Below are 17,599 nucleotides of genomic sequence, written 5' to 3' on the forward strand. Positions count from 1 at the left end.
CGCTTTAACAGACGAAAAATGGGCTGAAGTCACAACCAGGAATGCAGCAGAACTCAACAGATCACCCAAAACTTAGTCAAAAGATAAACATTACAAAAGTTTGTAACTGCCTAAGAATTCGTAAGGGCTTTTTAAAGTTTCAATTCAAAATCTTGGACAAACTTTAGTGGCACAGAGCTGGCTTAAATACTACTGTGCTGACCTCACACCATGTGACTACTGGGAAATGCCCCCTAGCAACAGTGACACAGCAACAGTAACACAAAGTGGCGATGTCTATTAGAAAAATAAAATGACATCCAAAGAAACACTACATAAAATAACAGATACACAAACATAATAGAGCGCCTTAAAATAGCTAAACCCAGAAAGAAAAAAATATTTTCCTAAATTTAAATAAACTATCCTGTCAGTTCTTAGCACTTGGCATCTGACACAGCAATAGTAAAAAATGTGGCCAATAACCAGTAACAGTGGAAGCCATAAAATAGCAGCCAGCTTCAATAAGTGAGAACACAAGATGTGGCCACATGAGCATATAATCACTTTTTTAAAATAATAAAAAATTGAAGGCAGAATGAAATTCTGGAGGGTCCAAAACCCCCAAAGCATGTGAAGCCTAAGTGGGTCTCATTCTGAAATTATTATTTATTAGTCAACTCTGATGAGAAATGATGAGCAAACTCAGCTGAATTCGCTTTGCCTCGAGTTCTGTGAAAACACAGAAACATTTGGGAATTTCGGCAAAATGCATTGAAGTCAAAGGGGAAGGAGAAACTGAACTAGTTTTGAGTGGATTCTAATGGTGCAATGGCCATTTAGTGTCCCTTAGGGCAAGAGAAGTGTCTGCCAACAATGCTGGAATGATTATTATGGCTAAAAATGTAACCTGAGCCATGAAGCAGCAGTGCTAACCACTGTGTCCCTGTGTCCACCAGACCTAAAGTTATACTCCACATCCACAATACCCAGAGTCCTTTAGCTATCTCTCTCCTATCACTACACCTATGTAATGTCCAAAGGGTGCTGTCCCTGTCATTGCCTGATCTGCACTGTGTACTGAGGAGCATTACCTGCTTAATCCAGCAGTGAAGACATAACATATACCAAATCTATGCAGATTTATTACACCCCTCAAATGAAAATAGTGTTAGTTGTGTATCGGCATGCATGAATTGCAAAGTAAAATGTTATGGGAAGCTGACTTATTTTAAATGCATGAGGGATTCAGACTTGGTTGCAGTACTGATCAGGTAGTGAAAACAAACATGTGTGCACACACTGTAAACTACTAATGTATACATGTACCGTGTGAGGTTGGGTGCAGTTACGCCACACATATCAGGCAGGTAGTGCAGATTGGGTAGTGACATTCCCATTCAGCATTGGATGCAAAAGTTCTGTGATGTTATGCTGGTCTTGCAAAGCATCATGGGGTGCTGGGAGAAAAGGTCTGTGAATTTTCAGTGAACAAAGTTACTAACTAACTCAGCAAATTCACTTTGGTGAATTTCACTGATCAACACAAGTGATGAGGATCAAAGACGCGTGAAAAACTTTTTCATCTTAGATGATGATGCATCCACTGAACTTCTAAATGGAGTTCTACAGATTCACTAGTGTACAGCAAATATAATCAATAATTAGCATGTCATTGTGGTTTATATTTGAACTGGTTATGTAGACATATATGGGATTTATTTAGCTGTGTTCAGTATTTAAACATAGATTTAGCTCCTTTTGTCTATAAATATAAAGGTATTAAGCTCATTCAAGGAATACAAAGTGCTATATGACATGTGAAGCTAGGCCCTGGTCGAAAATAAACATACTGCTACAAACTAGAAAGGAGGCTGACTGTATTATGAAAACAGTGAGAAACTGGGAGACCAGTAGAGTTTTCTACGCTGTGGTGTGCTGAGCTGGTAACATCACTTCAGGTGAAGCCCCCCCAAATCAAAAAGCTAATTCAAAGGGCAGGTTCAGTTATAGGATGCACTCTGGACCCACTAGAGATTGTAGAGAAGGAGAAAATGAACACCAGACTCAGTGCCATTATGAACAATGCTATACATCCACTCTGTGACACAGTAACACTTTCAGCCAACAAATTATTCAGCTGAAGTCAGTCAAGAAATGGTCCTGGGGCTTCTTTATACCAACAGCAAATTGCCTGCATAATGATGTGACTGCGACTACAGATAGATAGACTGTGATATGTACTGTACTGTATACTCGTCTTGAAACCCGAAAAATCCATCATAAAATTAGACCCCGACTTATACACCCGTTCAAAAATATGACACTTAAACTTCTTTGTTTCTCCAATCTTGCACCAGTTTCTCAGACGCATCGAATTTTGTTGCAGCAGTGCAGTTACCAATTTCTTTCGTTACTTCAATGACGTTTAATTTAAAACCAGCTTTATATTTTCTTCTGATTGAATGTTCCATCGTAGATAAGGGATGCTCTTACGATAAAGGTGTATGAGGGTGTGAAATACAAAAAACACAAAACAGTGCAGAAGGTCACTTTGGAATAGTTTGGGTATTACCATGTGGTCACGTAGACACAATACATAGAAAAAAAAGGCAGTGTGCTCTGTGGTTACTCTCTCAGGTAGGCATTAGCATATCATAAACTCTTGGACCAATAGCATGAGTTTTCCACATTCGACTTATACAACCGACATTATAAAATACCAGAAATTATACGTAAAATCAACCCCCGACTTATCCGCGGGAGAACTTAAATGCGAGTATATATGGTATCTACCTGATTAGTATGAAATTGCATTATTTGCTGGACTAATTCTGTACGTGGTAATTAAATAAAAAGGTAATAGAGCAGCCACCTCATCCAGATATAACTCTTTTTATATAAATTCATTTGCTTATAAAATAGACTTCTACCCCTAATATTTTGACCATTCTGACTAGACTGCTTGAGGAATGCTCCCTCTTCATGAAGTTCTATTAAGGACGCATAGAACAGTTCTACTCGTGCTTGGTGTCTAATAGTATGAGATTCTAATTTTAAGATAACATTTTTTATTAGTATATCCAATTTCTTCCACACAATTTCCACCCATTTAATCCAGTTTGAGGTCACAGTAAACCAGAGCCTATCCTCGTAGATTCAGCACAAAGCAAGAATGAAGCCTGCCAGTCCATCACATGGCTGATAGTGGACCTGTTTAGACTCAACAGTGATGCCTTCTTGCACATCTTTAGGATGAGATACACAAGAAAGTCCCAACAGAGAGACAAGGAGAATATTCAGAGTCTATCCAATCAGGAGATAAGCGTGACATGTAAACCCAGTACTCTTACATTGTGAAGCAGCAGCAGCACTAACTATGGGGTCACCACTTCTGAACATAAGATGTCAAGAGGAGCCGACACGGTGAGGACAGTGCCTCCTACCTTTTTTAATTATAAACACCAGAGCTTCAGGTCCCAAAGTGTCGTACAGGGGAACAGCCACCATGGAGTAGGTGTAACATGCGAGCTCTGAAATAATCCACTGAAAAAAAAAGAAAAAGAAAGCAAGAATACATCGAATGAGTCTTAATTACCATCTGGCACCATCTGTTTCAGGCTAGCAGTTTAATGAAGAATGGCTTAATTAAGTACGGAATTCTGCTTGATTTTATGCACCAACTATGCAGATCATGACCCATTCCAGAATAAATCCGGAGCGCTTTTGTTTTAATTGGCTTAAGATGTATAATATTCAAGCAAAACCTAATCAAGTTAAACTGATGGCTTGAAAGAATCTAATTTTAGCTCATTAAAAAATGTCTTTGCACAATAGTACAAAATACAGTCATGCTTTTTACTGACTTGAAAATATTTTCATTTTGCAAAGTTTTTAAAAATAAACAAGAACTAAAACAGAAAGTTAAAATTACTGCCCTAAAAGCTAAATTAAATGGGTTATGAGAAATGAGAAAAATGTAAAAAGACCGAATTTGGCGTGTGAATTAATAAGCCTTGGCATTGGTTGTCATGGCAAAGGCAGAGGAAACTGATAACGTGAAGATGTTTGTGCTTAATTATCCATTGGTTATTTTTACCATCTCCCTCGCATTTTTATTTTTTCTCTTAATGATAAAAAGATATTTAAGAAATGGACTTTGTAATGCCTTTTCTGTTGTTAGATTAAATTTATCTAGCATACTTATGTCACGGTCTGCTAGATAGGTGTAAAGTGGCAGCTAGAACACGAAGTAAAAGCAGAATGTTGTCGGCTTGATTAGTTTTGAAATCTGAGATGGTTAGTGGCACTTTCTGTCAGGGGTGATTTAAGAAAAAATAAAAAAAAATTATTTGGTTTGCAGATATTTGTGAGATTTATTAGTAGTAATGACACAATATTAAATGTATTGATGAAGATATTACGTTTATCCTGTTATTCATTTTAGCTTGGGTTGGGGTCAAAGCCTACATGACAGAAATGAAGCCCAGAGGGGATACTGGATACTATGTTGGGCCATATTAGGGTCTCTTATCAACCTGACACACATGAGGTGTCGGGGATGCCAGGGGCCATGACCCGGCCGGGATGCCAGGAGGGACCGGAAGAGGGTCAGAGCCCTGCCTGGATCACGTGGGGTTTGCCTTCCGGGTTGCTTTGGGGGCCACGGGTCAAGGGCATGGAAGCCCTTCCCTGTAGGGGCCCGTGGTTACCGCCAGGAGGCGCCCCGATGTCTTGGAGACTTGTTGCCCCAGCACTTCCGCCACACCAGATAGTGCTGGGGGGAAGACCTTTGGTGTTACCCGGAGGAATGCCGGGAACACCTGCTGCTTATCCGGGCACTCTATAAAAGGGGCCGTCCTTCATACATTCAAGGCTGGAGTCGGGTGGAAGTAGGACAAGGCAGAAGCAGAGAGGATGAAGGCGGCCCAAAGAAAGGCATCGTGAGGCCAGGACTTTGGGATAGGGGTTTGTGCACTTGTGTGGGTCTGTGTGACCAAAGGACTGGGGTCTTTGTGACCAGAACAATTGTATATATTGTAAATAAACGTGTCTGCCTGTCTGTGCCCGGGTGCCGTTGACAGAGGTTAAAACTGGTGTCCTCTGAGAGGTTTCTACACAAACTCCACATGGATGATGCGATTGGACAAACCTTGGCAACTGTGAAGTTAACAGTTCCAATCACTGAAGAGCAAACACAGCGCCTTTCTACAGTGAACACCATGTCAGAGCAGTTTATATGAACTCACATGTAGGTGTTATGTGTGTGAACTCACCAGACACCTTAGTGGGATAGTTGAGGGGCTCAGGGGAAGGATAAAGAGGTTACATAGTAGCTCACATTCCTGTTGTTTTCCTCCTCAGCCTAACCCCGAAACAGAATGAAGGAAGACCGAAGCCTGGAAACAGGAGCACAAGGACTGGTCTGGCGTAGAATATGAACCTGTGACACGGGATCTGTGAGGCAGTAGCTCTAATCACTGTGTCACCCCAGATCCAAGCAAACAGCCTTTATTTTCTGTTGCACCATTGAACAGCAAACACCATGTCAGAGCAATTTACAAGAACATAAATATTGGACTGTTGTATAACGTACAGTTAACAGTGTAGTGTTGTGATTTGCATTTTTCTTTCAGTTTTTGGTCTTTTCTGCGGTGTTTTCTTAATATATATATACATCTAATTGGGATTTTTTTAATGCAAGGATTCTGAATTTGACTCGAGAAATGTAAATATGTATTTAATGTCTTTTCTGTGGAGCCATTTTGTTTATTGCATTTTGTAGAGCAGTTGCTGACGCATTGCTAGGAAGCTGACCTAGAAGTGTTCAGCTCAGGACTTCACTAGCTATGGCTAGTCCTGGTCCTGGCTATAAAGGTCATGACGAACACTTTCCTTTACATCCAGGTTAGCAGAGAAATAACAAAAACTTTAGCATGTGTCTATTTTGTTACTGTTCCTGGTAAATCAAACATTGTTCTTCATATTTTCAAGTTCAATTGAGGGTTCTGATGTTTGGTTTGACGACTCTGTGTATTTATCTTCCCAATTCTGAATCTTTACTTGTCACTATTGTGGTGTACCATCTCACACCCGAGGTACAGAAGGGCCTTCAAGGGCCTGTAAGTGAAAAATCACTTTGGAGACATGGTGAGTGACACGCTAAGGGCCTCATTAACAGTCAGAAGCAGGGATTGAACTGGGAGCATTCTGTTTTGAAGTCCAGTATCTTAACCAGTTTTGGATGGTATGTCAGGGACACACTCATGCACACATCTCCTCTGACCAACACCATGCCAGTGATCATGCAGAAATGAGAGGAATGAGATTCAAATTTAAATGAGAATACACTGAGGTGTGAACACTACCGGTAAACCACCATGCCCCAATGGCCTTCTTTACCTCTGGTCTATTCTGGGCGAAGATGCCAATGAATTGGTTTGCAGCTGGCTTCAGTCCTCGATGTAAAAGTGCAGATCCCAGAAATTCTGCTTTGTTTGATACCTGTAAAGATAGTGTGCTTGTTAAAATTAATTGTAGCTTATAAAAAAGAAACACTTCTGTTATCAGCTTCCGTTCAAATCTGAAATGGGCTACCTGCTTGTATGTCAACCACTGGTAAGGCTGCTTGGGCTTCCTGTAACCCAAACAAGGGCCATTGCCTAAAAATGAAAATTATGAAAATATTAATATCATATGTCATGGCACCATACATGTTTTTTAAGAAAAGCTTTTTTTTTCTTACCGGATACATGCAGTCCTCTCTGGAAAACTTCGTACAACGTCCTGGCATCATCGTAGTAGTACGCCATTAGGCTGTCACTCTTCAGCAGTGCACTTCTCCTTGCACCATCCTGTTTGTCAAATACAAGCATGTCAATAGATTCTAATGTGCTGTCCAAATTGCAAACCCTTTTAACAATAACTTAGGGCCCCTGCAAAAAATGATGCTTTGACATTGGACACGCTATTTATTATAGATTTGGAAACTGATGAATTTTTGTTACCTTGTTTGTTTCAGGTAACAAACCAAAAAAACATTCTGCAGTCTTACTGTGTCTACTGTAAGTCAAGCCCTTCATTAACATTTTAGAATGGTGTTTCTTAAACTTTTTGGGACTGCAGAGCCCTATACAAAAAAAGTTTGATCTGAGGAAACCCATATGAAAATGTACAAAAAATGAGAAATTACGCAATAGTCAGTTATGTGACATAAGTATGATATTTATGCAAGAAGATGTAATAATAAGAACTATTGTGTTTGTGTTGCCATTGCATGACAGAAATCATCAACATTTGGTGCCAAAGAGGGTTTTAATGGGGGGTCTCCATTTAGCCTATTTTTATCATTTGTTTTTGTTGCTGTGACAGTCGAAAATCTTCATTCACATATGGTATGTAAAGAAAAACTGGAGTGGGAACCTAAATGCTTACTCACTTTAAAATCCATATTCAAAATTTTTATCTTGACTTTCGTAAAGCATTAACATGCCACATCAGAGGCTTGGCATCATACTAAAAGAAGTGGGAAGTCAGGGTGTAGTTTGTTGATGGGCACAGAATTGGCTCAGATGCAGGAATCACAAACTGTGTGTGGTTTGGAATTTTTTTCAGGTGCTCTAGTTCTGGAAAAACTTTCTGAAGTTTGATTTTCAAATAGGTAACCTTTGCAGTTTTGTGAAAATAGAAATTCAAGCACAATGGCCTGGAGGACTTCCCAGAAACTGCCAGGTAGAATCTATATTGTTGGTACAGTTGCACCTGATCCCTCTTGACTTGTACTTCACAACATCCTGTTAGCCTTTTGAACCATCTTTGTTACCTGGCTACTATACGACCCGAGAAAGGGACGGTTCCTTACCCAGACAGGAGGCTCCAAGCAGACAGATGGGCATCCTGACCAGGACAGAGGAAGGAGCCAGGTCAGGACGTGAGTCCCTATTAACATCTTCTGGTGGACTCTCCATCCATCCATTCCAGCTATCACTTCCAGGCCTGGCTCCTTCCTTTCTCTGGGTCGGGATGCCCGTCCATTCCCTGTGGCATTTACAACCTGTAAGTCTTTTTAATTAGGTCTGCTTTGAACTAATTTTTAAATGATATTTTAAAAGTTTCTTTTCTATAGTTATAATCGACCTGAAGCTAAGCCTGTTTAGGTCCGGCCAGTACTTGGCTGGGAGACCAATTAGAAAAAGCTTGGGTTGCTGCTGGATAAGGTGATGGTGAGGCCAGCAGGAGGCACTTACCCTGTGGTGTGAATGTGGATGCCAATGACCCAGAGCAGTGATGAGGACAATATCCATCCATCCTCTAACCCGCCAAATCCGAACACAGGGTCATGGGGGTCTGCTGGAGCCAATCCCATCCAACACAGGGCACAAAGCAGGAACCAATCCTGGGCAGGGTGCCAACCCACCGCAGGACACACACACAAACACACCCACACTAGGGCCAATTTAGAATTGCCAATCCACCTAACCTGCATGTCTTTGGATTGTGGGAGGAAACCGGAGCGCCCGGAGGAAACCCACGCAGACACGGGGAGAACATGCAAACTCCACGCAGGGAGGACCCGGGAAGCGAACCCGTGCCGTCCTGAGGACAATATGCTATAAAAAAAATAATAAATGGCGCTATCCTTCAGATGAGATGTAGAACTGAGGTCCTGACTCTCTGTGGTCATAAAAGATCCCTGGGCATCCTTTGTAAAGATCAGGATAGATCCCGATGCCTGGCCAACATGATATAGTCATTGTGGCCCCCTAATCACTCCTTTCTTTAATTAGCTATCTCTTTTACCCCTTCACCACCTAACAGGTAATGTGTGGTGAGTGTACTGGTGCAAAAATGGCTGCTGTCGCATCATTCAGGTAGATGCTGTACATTAGTGGTGGTTGATGTGGCTCCCCTCTCACTATATAAATTACTTTGAGTAGAAGAAAAGTGCTATATAAATGTAAAGAATTATTATTATTATTATTATTATTATTATTATTATAGCCAGTGCTGTGATGTGGTGGTTAATGCTGCTGCCCCACAGTTAAAGGGTTCTGGGTCCAAATCCCAACCTGGTCACAGCATGTGTGAAGCTTTCATGTTCTTCTGTCCATGTGTGTATGTGTTGTCTTCTGGGTACTTCCATTTTCCATTCCACATCCCAAGGATGTTCAGGGCAGGCACTTCTATGAATGAGTGTGCCCTACAATGAACTAGTGTCCTGTCCAGAGTTCCTTATTTGCTCCCAGTGCACTTAGGTGGATAAGTGTGTAGCACCGCTACTGGGGATTGAAACTTCAACTCCCAGCAGTCCCTGGAGTGGTTCTGATTGGTTGTCGGCTGAGGGTGCAGGGGGCTGCTTGGTACAAGGAGGACAGAGCGACATTTAAATGGGGGTCAGTGATACAAAAAGGGGGAATTCTTTTGTGTTTCGTGTCTGGAGTTGTCTGTAGGACTGACTTTTACATTCATATACAGCATGCTGACGTCTGGACTATCTACCATCATTTCATTTCATCAGTTGCTGTTTCATGGACTTCATAGTGTGTGGTTTTTGTTAGTGGTTTGTACATTGCTGTAAGGGGAACTGGGAAGAAATCGTTGTAGTCTGCCTATATTTAATTTATTATTGTTTAATACATTCTTTAATTGTTGTTTTATTATTAGTTGCTTTTTTGTCTCTGTGAGGGAGTGTGTGTGAGTCCGGCCAAGGCTGGGTGCATCCCTAGAATCTCCACCAGACAAAAAAAAATAAATCACTGCCTTATCGACAGTGTGAATCTTAGCGGCGCCGGACAACTACAAGTTGGCTGAGAAATTAAATGATGGGTGATTTTTTAATACTTTATGTTGCTGTAGTTCCCTTCCTAGGCTGGTCACCTTACCTTCGTTCCTACGGATTGTCTCTGGAGGTCCACAGGCGGTCGCACTGGCTTGGGTTGGGTGAGTAGCCACAATAAGACCAAAGCTCCAAAGGAGAAGAGGGCAACAATGGCAGGAGTGGGGAGTGGAGTAAAGAAGAACTGAAGAAGGCAGTTCATTGTGAATTTACTAGAAAATAAAAACATATAAAAGAACACCATTAGTATATCCATCAGTCCACTGAATCTGTGCTACTGGGTACCATTGCCTAAATTCTAGGAATATCAGTTAGCATGAAACCCTGAGCAAGAGACTTGATGGAGGGCACACAAACCCACTCACTTTGCAGCCACACTTGGTGGCTGAGTAGCATTTTATTGGAAAATACTGTTCCACAAGGAGAAACTTCAAATGCATTGCTGCACTATGTAAACCCTGCTGTTTATAGATACAACTGCAGAAAAATAAATGCAATTTCCTTCTACCCAGGATTCCTACATGTATTTAATTCAGTTCAGGGTCATGTAAATCCACTGGGCACAACTCTGCGCATCATGAAGCCTGGAATTGAATTGTGCCGTTGATAATTTACAGGCTGTTAAAATCATTTGATTTATAATTATTAGTTAATTCAGATTGTTGCTGTAAGGATCAATGTGCTCTAGAGAGGAGAGGAATGAAGGTCAGTAGGACCACCACGACAGAATACATGTGTGTAAATGAGATGGAGGTCAGTGGAATGGTGAGGATGCAGGGAGTAGAGTTGGCGAAGGTGAATGAGTTTAAATCAACAGTACAGAGTAATGGGGATTGTGGAAGAGAGGTGAAAAAGAGAGTGCAGGCAGGGTGGAATGGGTGGAGAAGAGTGTCAGGAGTAATTTGTGACAGACGGGTATCAGCAAGAGTGAAAGGGAAGGTCAACAGGACGCTAGTGAGACCAGCTATGTTATATGGGTTGGAGACGGTGGCACTGGCCAGAAAGCAGGAGATAGAGATGGAGGTGGCAGAGTTAAAGATGCTAAGATTTGCATTGGGTGTGACAAGGATGGATAGGATTAGAAATGAGTACATTAGAGGGTCAGCTCAGGTTGGAGGTTTCTTGGGAGACAAAGTCAGAGAGGGGAGACTGCGTTGGTTTGGACATGTGCAGTGGAGAGCTGCTGGGTATATTGGGAGAAGGATGTTAAGAATAGAGCTGCCAGGGAAGAGGAAAAGAGGAAGGCCTAAGAGAAGGTTTATGGATGTGGTGACAGAGGACATGCAGATGATGGGTGTAACAGAGCAGACGACAGGAAGATATGGAACAAGATGATCCACTGTGGCGACCCCTAATGGGTGTAAGGATCAATACTTGCACTGTGATGCTATGACCCCATAACTCCTGTTTTTAAGTCTGTACTGGTGACTTTACAGCTGATTTCAAATGTCTTTTTCTTGCATATGAAGCTTTAAATGACTTATGTCCTGCTAACCAAACACTCTTGATGATCTTCTGATGGTTTCAATGGTGAATAAAACTACATGGGAGGCTTCAGCCCCCCCACCCCAGAGCTGTGGAATGATGTGTGTGCTTGTATAAGTGATGCTTCATTGGCCTCAGCATTCAGATCCAGATGTACCACTCTAGTTTAGCTTACCCTAATTGGGGTTTTGGGTTAGCCATTCATATTAGAACTCTGTTAGTCCTTATGACCTGCTACTGACCCTCCTCTATTCTGTTTCTCTTCTTGGTGCTTCTGCTGTGATGTCACACTGCTACTCCTGCTCATGAAATGTGTCACCAGAGATATTGGAAAACTGGAATTCAGCAGGTCCCAGTCTCAGATGCAGGCCTTCTCTCCCTTCAAGTTTTGGATTTCAGCTGGAGTTTATGAAGACCGGGTCAGGTCAGGTCAAAAAAGCAATAAGCGGCTATGGAGCCTCGGAGCTTTACTTTCTTTGCAAATGCTGTTAACTCCATTTTGTAGTTCCCTCTTCTCGGGTATCAGATGACCATATCACCATTCAAATTTTGCAGTATGTTAATGTGACTTTTTATCATAAGATATATGTTTATATATAGCAGTGCTTGTAATGTGTGTGCTTTATCATTACTGCATTGTACTTGTAAATATGCGCAAACACTCTGAACCTGTACACACTGAAGAGCGCCATACAGAAGGGAACCATCGTCGAAGACTGAGCTCCCGCTCACACATCTTTCATCCCGCAGTAGCAAGTCCGATCCAAGTAAATGTTAGTTGTGCCTTGTGCACCATTTTGTTGTTATTTGAGTTGCTGATTAAAAGGGGTTGCCCAGTTGGTGCCACAACATTTCATTTTGTTCTGTTCCTCAATTACACTGTCTTTTAGACAGATCACAGATATTGTAATGTGTTCTCATGCACAATTCTGGGGCAGTCCAGTAGAAGCGCTAGTTCCTTCCTTTTTACACACGTTTGATCCTCAACTTCGGGGCCAATAATTAATCAAGCAGTCATTATTTTATAGTATCTATGGCAGGCAATAGGCAGGCATTTTTAGTGTATGGGCTAGGATGCTTGACTTTAAGTCATAAAGCTGTTGGTTCAGTCCTTCTAACCCAATGTGTGACTCTGAGCAAGCCAATTCACCAGCCTGTGTCCCAATTACAAGATTATTGTTTGTCACGTATCTTGATCTTGTAAATGACCTTTAATAAAGGTGTCAGCTAAAAACATTATAATCAAAATAATTTGTCATTTTCTAACCTGCATGATGGCTGGAGCCTATCCCAGAAAGTATTGGGAACAAGGCAGGAACGAATCCTGGACAGGGTGCTAGTCTACTGCAGACCGAGCACACATACTGTACACACACACAATGGCCAGGTAAGAACTGGTAGTCAACCTAACCTGCATATCTTTGGACTGTGGGGAGGAAACAGGATAACCTGGAGGAAACCTGCACTGACATGGGGAGAACATGCAGACTCCATACAAGGAGGTCTAGAGACCCTGAACCGTGGTCTTCTTACTGTGAGACAGCAGTGCTACCACTGCTCCACCGTATCATTCAAAATAATTAACAATAATATTCTGGTAACACTTTAGTTTAGCACTGTTACTCATTTCCTCTTATGTAAAAGGGCCTTAACAAAATTTTGGTTTTCATAACACTTACAAAACATCAGTAGATGGCTTATTCATGTCTGTGCAGTGTGGCATATTGACCTGATGGTAAAATTATTTGCTAATACGAAGGATTCACAGGTCTGATATTAAATATGCAATATCAAGAGAAATGCATCTCAGTTAAGCCCCCTCAGATGTTTTGTTAGTAGGTCACATTGCAGAGATGTATAAACACTGTACTGATGCTTTGTAAGGGTTATAAAGACCTAAAGAAGTGTTTGTGAAGGTCTTGTTATGTAATAGTAAATGAGTAATAAATGCATTTTTGCAGTACCTAAATTAAACTGCTACCAATATTCATAAATAAACAGGGCAGGTAATGTCTGCAGGAGGCATCCATCCATCCTTCAATCTGTCATTTTAAAACCACTTAACATGAGCAGGACTGCAGGGAAGCTGGAGCCTATCCCAGAAAGCATCAGGCACAGTTCTTGGAGGGGCCGCCAGTCTGTCACAGGGTGAACACACTGACACACAAACGCACACAGACCTGTTTAGCATCACCAGCCCATTTCACCTGCCTGTCTTTGGACTGCGAAAGGAAACGGGAGCACTGGGGGAAAACCCACCCAGACATGGGGAGAACATGAAGGCAGTACACATTAATTATAGTGTATATTGCAGACCTGTATCAGCTGGTAAACGAACGTAAAACAGCTCTAGGTGACTCGAGATGAAGCAATCAACATGTTAGTTTAAGTTTCTTTACCGTGTCGTGTAACACTAATTGGATCTTCTTATTTAATTTGGAAAATAATGGCTCCATCAGTCAGCACTAGTGTTTTACACTCCAAGGATAGTTTTTGACAGCAATGAGGTCTCACTGTTCTCAGCTGAATGACCTCATGGTGGATGTTGTGGGAGAGACTTAGCAGGCTGGAGAAAGACTGCACATTTAGGGTAGCTTTTAAGATCAATTGCTTATTTATTTAAATACAAGTTTGGAGCTTTTTATTTAATGTCTTCCCTGCAGACCGTCAGTGCACACAGATACACGCTCTAATTGCTGACTCTTTATATTAGGTGGCATGTAACCTGTGGAGGAGGACGAGTAATTGGCTCAATTCCACTTGTCGTTATTTTGTTTTCCTAACACCACATTTCATGTTAGCCTTTTGCTTGATTTCAAGGTTGCCCTCCTTTGACCTTTAGCTCAGTAATGAAGCTGGGTTTCTGTAGGCTGAGCTTATCTATTTCCTATGGGCCACACACTATCAAAGACTGGGCGGAATGTGCTTTGTTAGCCTTTTCTAGTCCCACCGGGTGACATTTCTTTGTTGCATCACACTTTAATTGAGGCTATTAGTGCCATATCCACAGCCACCTTTGGAACAGCTATGTTCTTTACAATGTCATTTGGCAACTTGTGGTAAATTAGCAGGCTTCATGGAATATGGCTTTTCTAGTATTTTCTGTGAGAAGAGGGCTCTTTTACCTTAGCACTGTCTCTGAGGAGTATTCTGCATTGCCTGCATTAGTTATGCATGCATGTGCATTTAAGAAAAAAGGGCATGCTGTAGTTTCTTCCTACATACCAAAAATGTGCATGTTGGGCCTGTGATGGACTGGGATTGAATAAGATCGAGAGCACTGGATGGCACAAAGGATTAAAAATGAAAGCTATACCATACATATGACTTTACCTTGTATTTAGTCATTAGTATAATCTATACTTGTGTTTTAACTGACAATTGTTCACAGCACTCTGCACCTGCACTCAGTGAAGAATGATAAACAAAAAATAAATTGTATTGTTATAATGCAGCTGGAAGCACTTCAGGAGCAGAGGGACAAAGAAAGAAAACATATTTAAATTCAAGAAAGGTGGGTAAATGAAAAGAGGTGTGAAAGCACATTTATTAACTTCTTAACTCAGAGTTTTGTGGGCTTGAAATTGTATGTAAAAATGGTTGAGCCAGAGTCGTTATGATTCGATGTAAAGTATTAAGCCTGAATACCACTCAGGACAGTATTCTGCTGCCATGTAGTGGATACAATAAATATAATTCCGCAAAAAAAAAGAATATTTCAATATGTTTTGACACTCTATGTTAACTTATCAATATTCATGAGTGAGTCTTCAACGAAACTCCTCAATGGCATTAAAAACTGTAGAGCCAGTTTTAGAGCAAACTGAAACTGAAGCATTAGTTGAGTCAAGAAATAGTGATGACAATATGAAATGGTCAACAGACATTGATGAATAGTGAAACTGGTGCATATTGAGCTGTATGACTGATATCACCATGACGTGCCTGGTGAATTCAGTCGTGTGAAGGTTCACTGTGGCAAAAAGGTAACATGAGTGCAATCAAGTGGAAGGACAACAAAGATGTTAGCTCCCTCAGCACTGCTCACAATGCAGCAACTGTAGTTTGTGTCAGGGGAAATGTGGAAGTCACTAAGCCCCGAGCTGTGGTAGCCTAAAATAACACAATGGGCATGTTCACTGGGCAGATCAGGCATACTACCCTCGCACGCACAAAGTGCACAAAGACATATGCTTCTACTGTCCCGATAGTGATGTCGGGCTGTGTGTTGGTGACACAAAAGGACTTAATCTGCATCGAAACAGCAGTGGACACAAGATGTACCTGTCCTACTATATTTATATGTTTCTGTTACATGTAACACTCTTGTCTTGTTACTCTGGGGGTAAACATAACACGAAGGAGGTTAAATCTTAGTTCATGTTTTCTCAGACAGAAAATTTCCTTTATTCTAAGTAATTTTAATGGGACTAATAAGTTTAAGTCCTAATTTTCCATATTTAACTAGCACATCTTTTTTTCTGGTGATCTTTAGGATTCTGTATGTAATTTTTAAAGTGGTTTGTTTTTCCTTCATGTGCTTAATCTGCAGACATTGATGTGGTATGGCAACACAGGCCTGAACATCACATACAGTGTGACCAATGGATGTCATTAATATCAATGCCATGGTAACTGCTACAAGTAAATTGCACAAAATGGCGAGAACTGGGAAAAAGAAAAATTTTACTACTACTAATACTTTTAGGACCCTAAAACATGTGAATCTGAAAAAACTAATACGAGAAATGCATTCAGGGTCTTAAACAACAAATGCATTTAACAATGAGTATAAATCATGGTGAATAATGGAACAAGATGCTGTATAATAACAAATGCCAACTGTAAGAATTGTATTGTTTATTCAGTATTTTCTTTCTTACTTGTTTTGCTCACAGGAACTAGTTATGTTAGGCAGGTGGCCATTTTTAGTTTTTATAAGGTTATGTTTGATGCAGCAAGTTCTCATTGATAGGCTGCACTTACATAATTGATTAATTTCAATTATTAACATATAACATCATAAGTTAACCATTAATTTAGTTAAATTGCTCTTCCATATTCCTTGCCAGCCGTATGTGCATTGTGTGAGGCAGGACTGTGTGCAAAGATTTCCTGAGACAAGTTTAAGCACAATTAACCTCTGGAAAAGTTTGTTTTCAGATGCGTACATAACAAAACTCATTCAAACATGGTACTGGGCTTTGGTTTTATTTAGATATGGTAGACATCCTTTCTAGATTGTCTGTTTATTCACAAGTTGGATGAAATGTCTTAATACATTCAAAGGAATCAAGGGAAAAATTAGTTCTGTATGGGACGGCAGTCCACCACAGGCCACATATTCACACAATGGGCCAGTTCAGAATCATCAGTCAAATTGATGGCCTGCCTTTGGACTGTAGGAGGAATCCAGTGTGAATGTCGGAGCAACACACGGACTCCATTTATAGTGTAACAGCAGCTGGGAAATAAAAACTGTGGTGTAGGTGCTATCATATGAAATTTTTAAATTGCAGTATGTTGTAACATTTTGTCCATTTTACACTTTGTAAGTAGACTGAAGGCAATGTCAGCTTCTGCACAATGAACCTACGCAACTTCTCTTTCAGGAAACTTGAATGAACCCTCACCTAGAAACATAATGACATGAAATGACAATTAGTCCAGTGAGTGCATGCAGTTCTTTTTTACCTTTGACCTAAATAGGATGAGTACATCAGTATTTTTTATCAAATGGTCAAACGCATGCTCTGCTGTAACCCAGTTTTGATTCTGCAAGGTTGCACTTTGCTTCTCCAGACCTCAATTACCCATCGGTTTATGGTGAATGGAGATTTCTATTTTATTTCCCTCTATAAACAAATACTGATATGATAACTTTACTCAAGGCAAACTTGATATTACTGCATAAAACATGAGCCTTTGGCAAATCTGTGGTAAATTACAGTTTACAAGAGTCATCAGCTGGAAAGATAAGAAGGTCATATCTTCAAACTTCAGTGCCATTAGCTTCACTAGACAATGGTTTTCACAGAATCTTTATCTCTGATTGTACATTAAAAGTGTAATTGTGTACAAGTCTGGCTGATAGATGTTGCTTCAACTTTCAGACGTAAATAGTTAGACTTTTTTTATGCAAGGTTTTAGGGAAATGGTAGAAAAGAAATGAGAGTAAGGAGTACATCAGGTCAGCTGATTGTGTTTTTTATTAATTAGAATTAAGTTCTGTTTTTTTAATATTCTTATTTATCATATCAAGGAGTGGCATATATGCAACTAATGTAAGTAAGAATTTCA

At 40.6% G+C, this 17,599-nt stretch overlaps 1 protein-coding gene across 2 annotated transcripts in view; it reads right to left on the reverse strand.

Moving 5' to 3' along the window:
- Window positions 1-17,599, reverse strand: part of acsl5 (acyl-CoA synthetase long chain family member 5) — a 92,917-nt gene that overhangs the window by 61,623 nt on the left and 13,695 nt on the right. For both annotated transcript variants that reach the window (XM_039776507.1, XM_039776498.1), the window contains exons 2-6: window positions 9,861-10,026; window positions 6,725-6,833; window positions 6,577-6,641; window positions 6,382-6,483; window positions 3,426-3,525 (exon numbers count right to left, since the gene is read on the reverse strand). In XM_039776507.1, the coding sequence (XP_039632441.1) occupies window positions 3,426-3,525; window positions 6,382-6,483; window positions 6,577-6,641; window positions 6,725-6,833; window positions 9,861-10,016 (532 nt within the window). In that variant the 5' untranslated portion in view covers window positions 10,017-10,026. The remainder of the gene's footprint in view (window positions 1-3,425; window positions 3,526-6,381; window positions 6,484-6,576; window positions 6,642-6,724; window positions 6,834-9,860; window positions 10,027-17,599) is intronic.

Source organism: Polypterus senegalus, chromosome 1 (genome assembly GCF_016835505.1).
Source record: "Polypterus senegalus isolate Bchr_013 chromosome 1, ASM1683550v1, whole genome shotgun sequence".
NCBI classification, from domain to species: Eukaryota; Metazoa; Chordata; class Cladistia; order Polypteriformes; family Polypteridae; genus Polypterus; species Polypterus senegalus.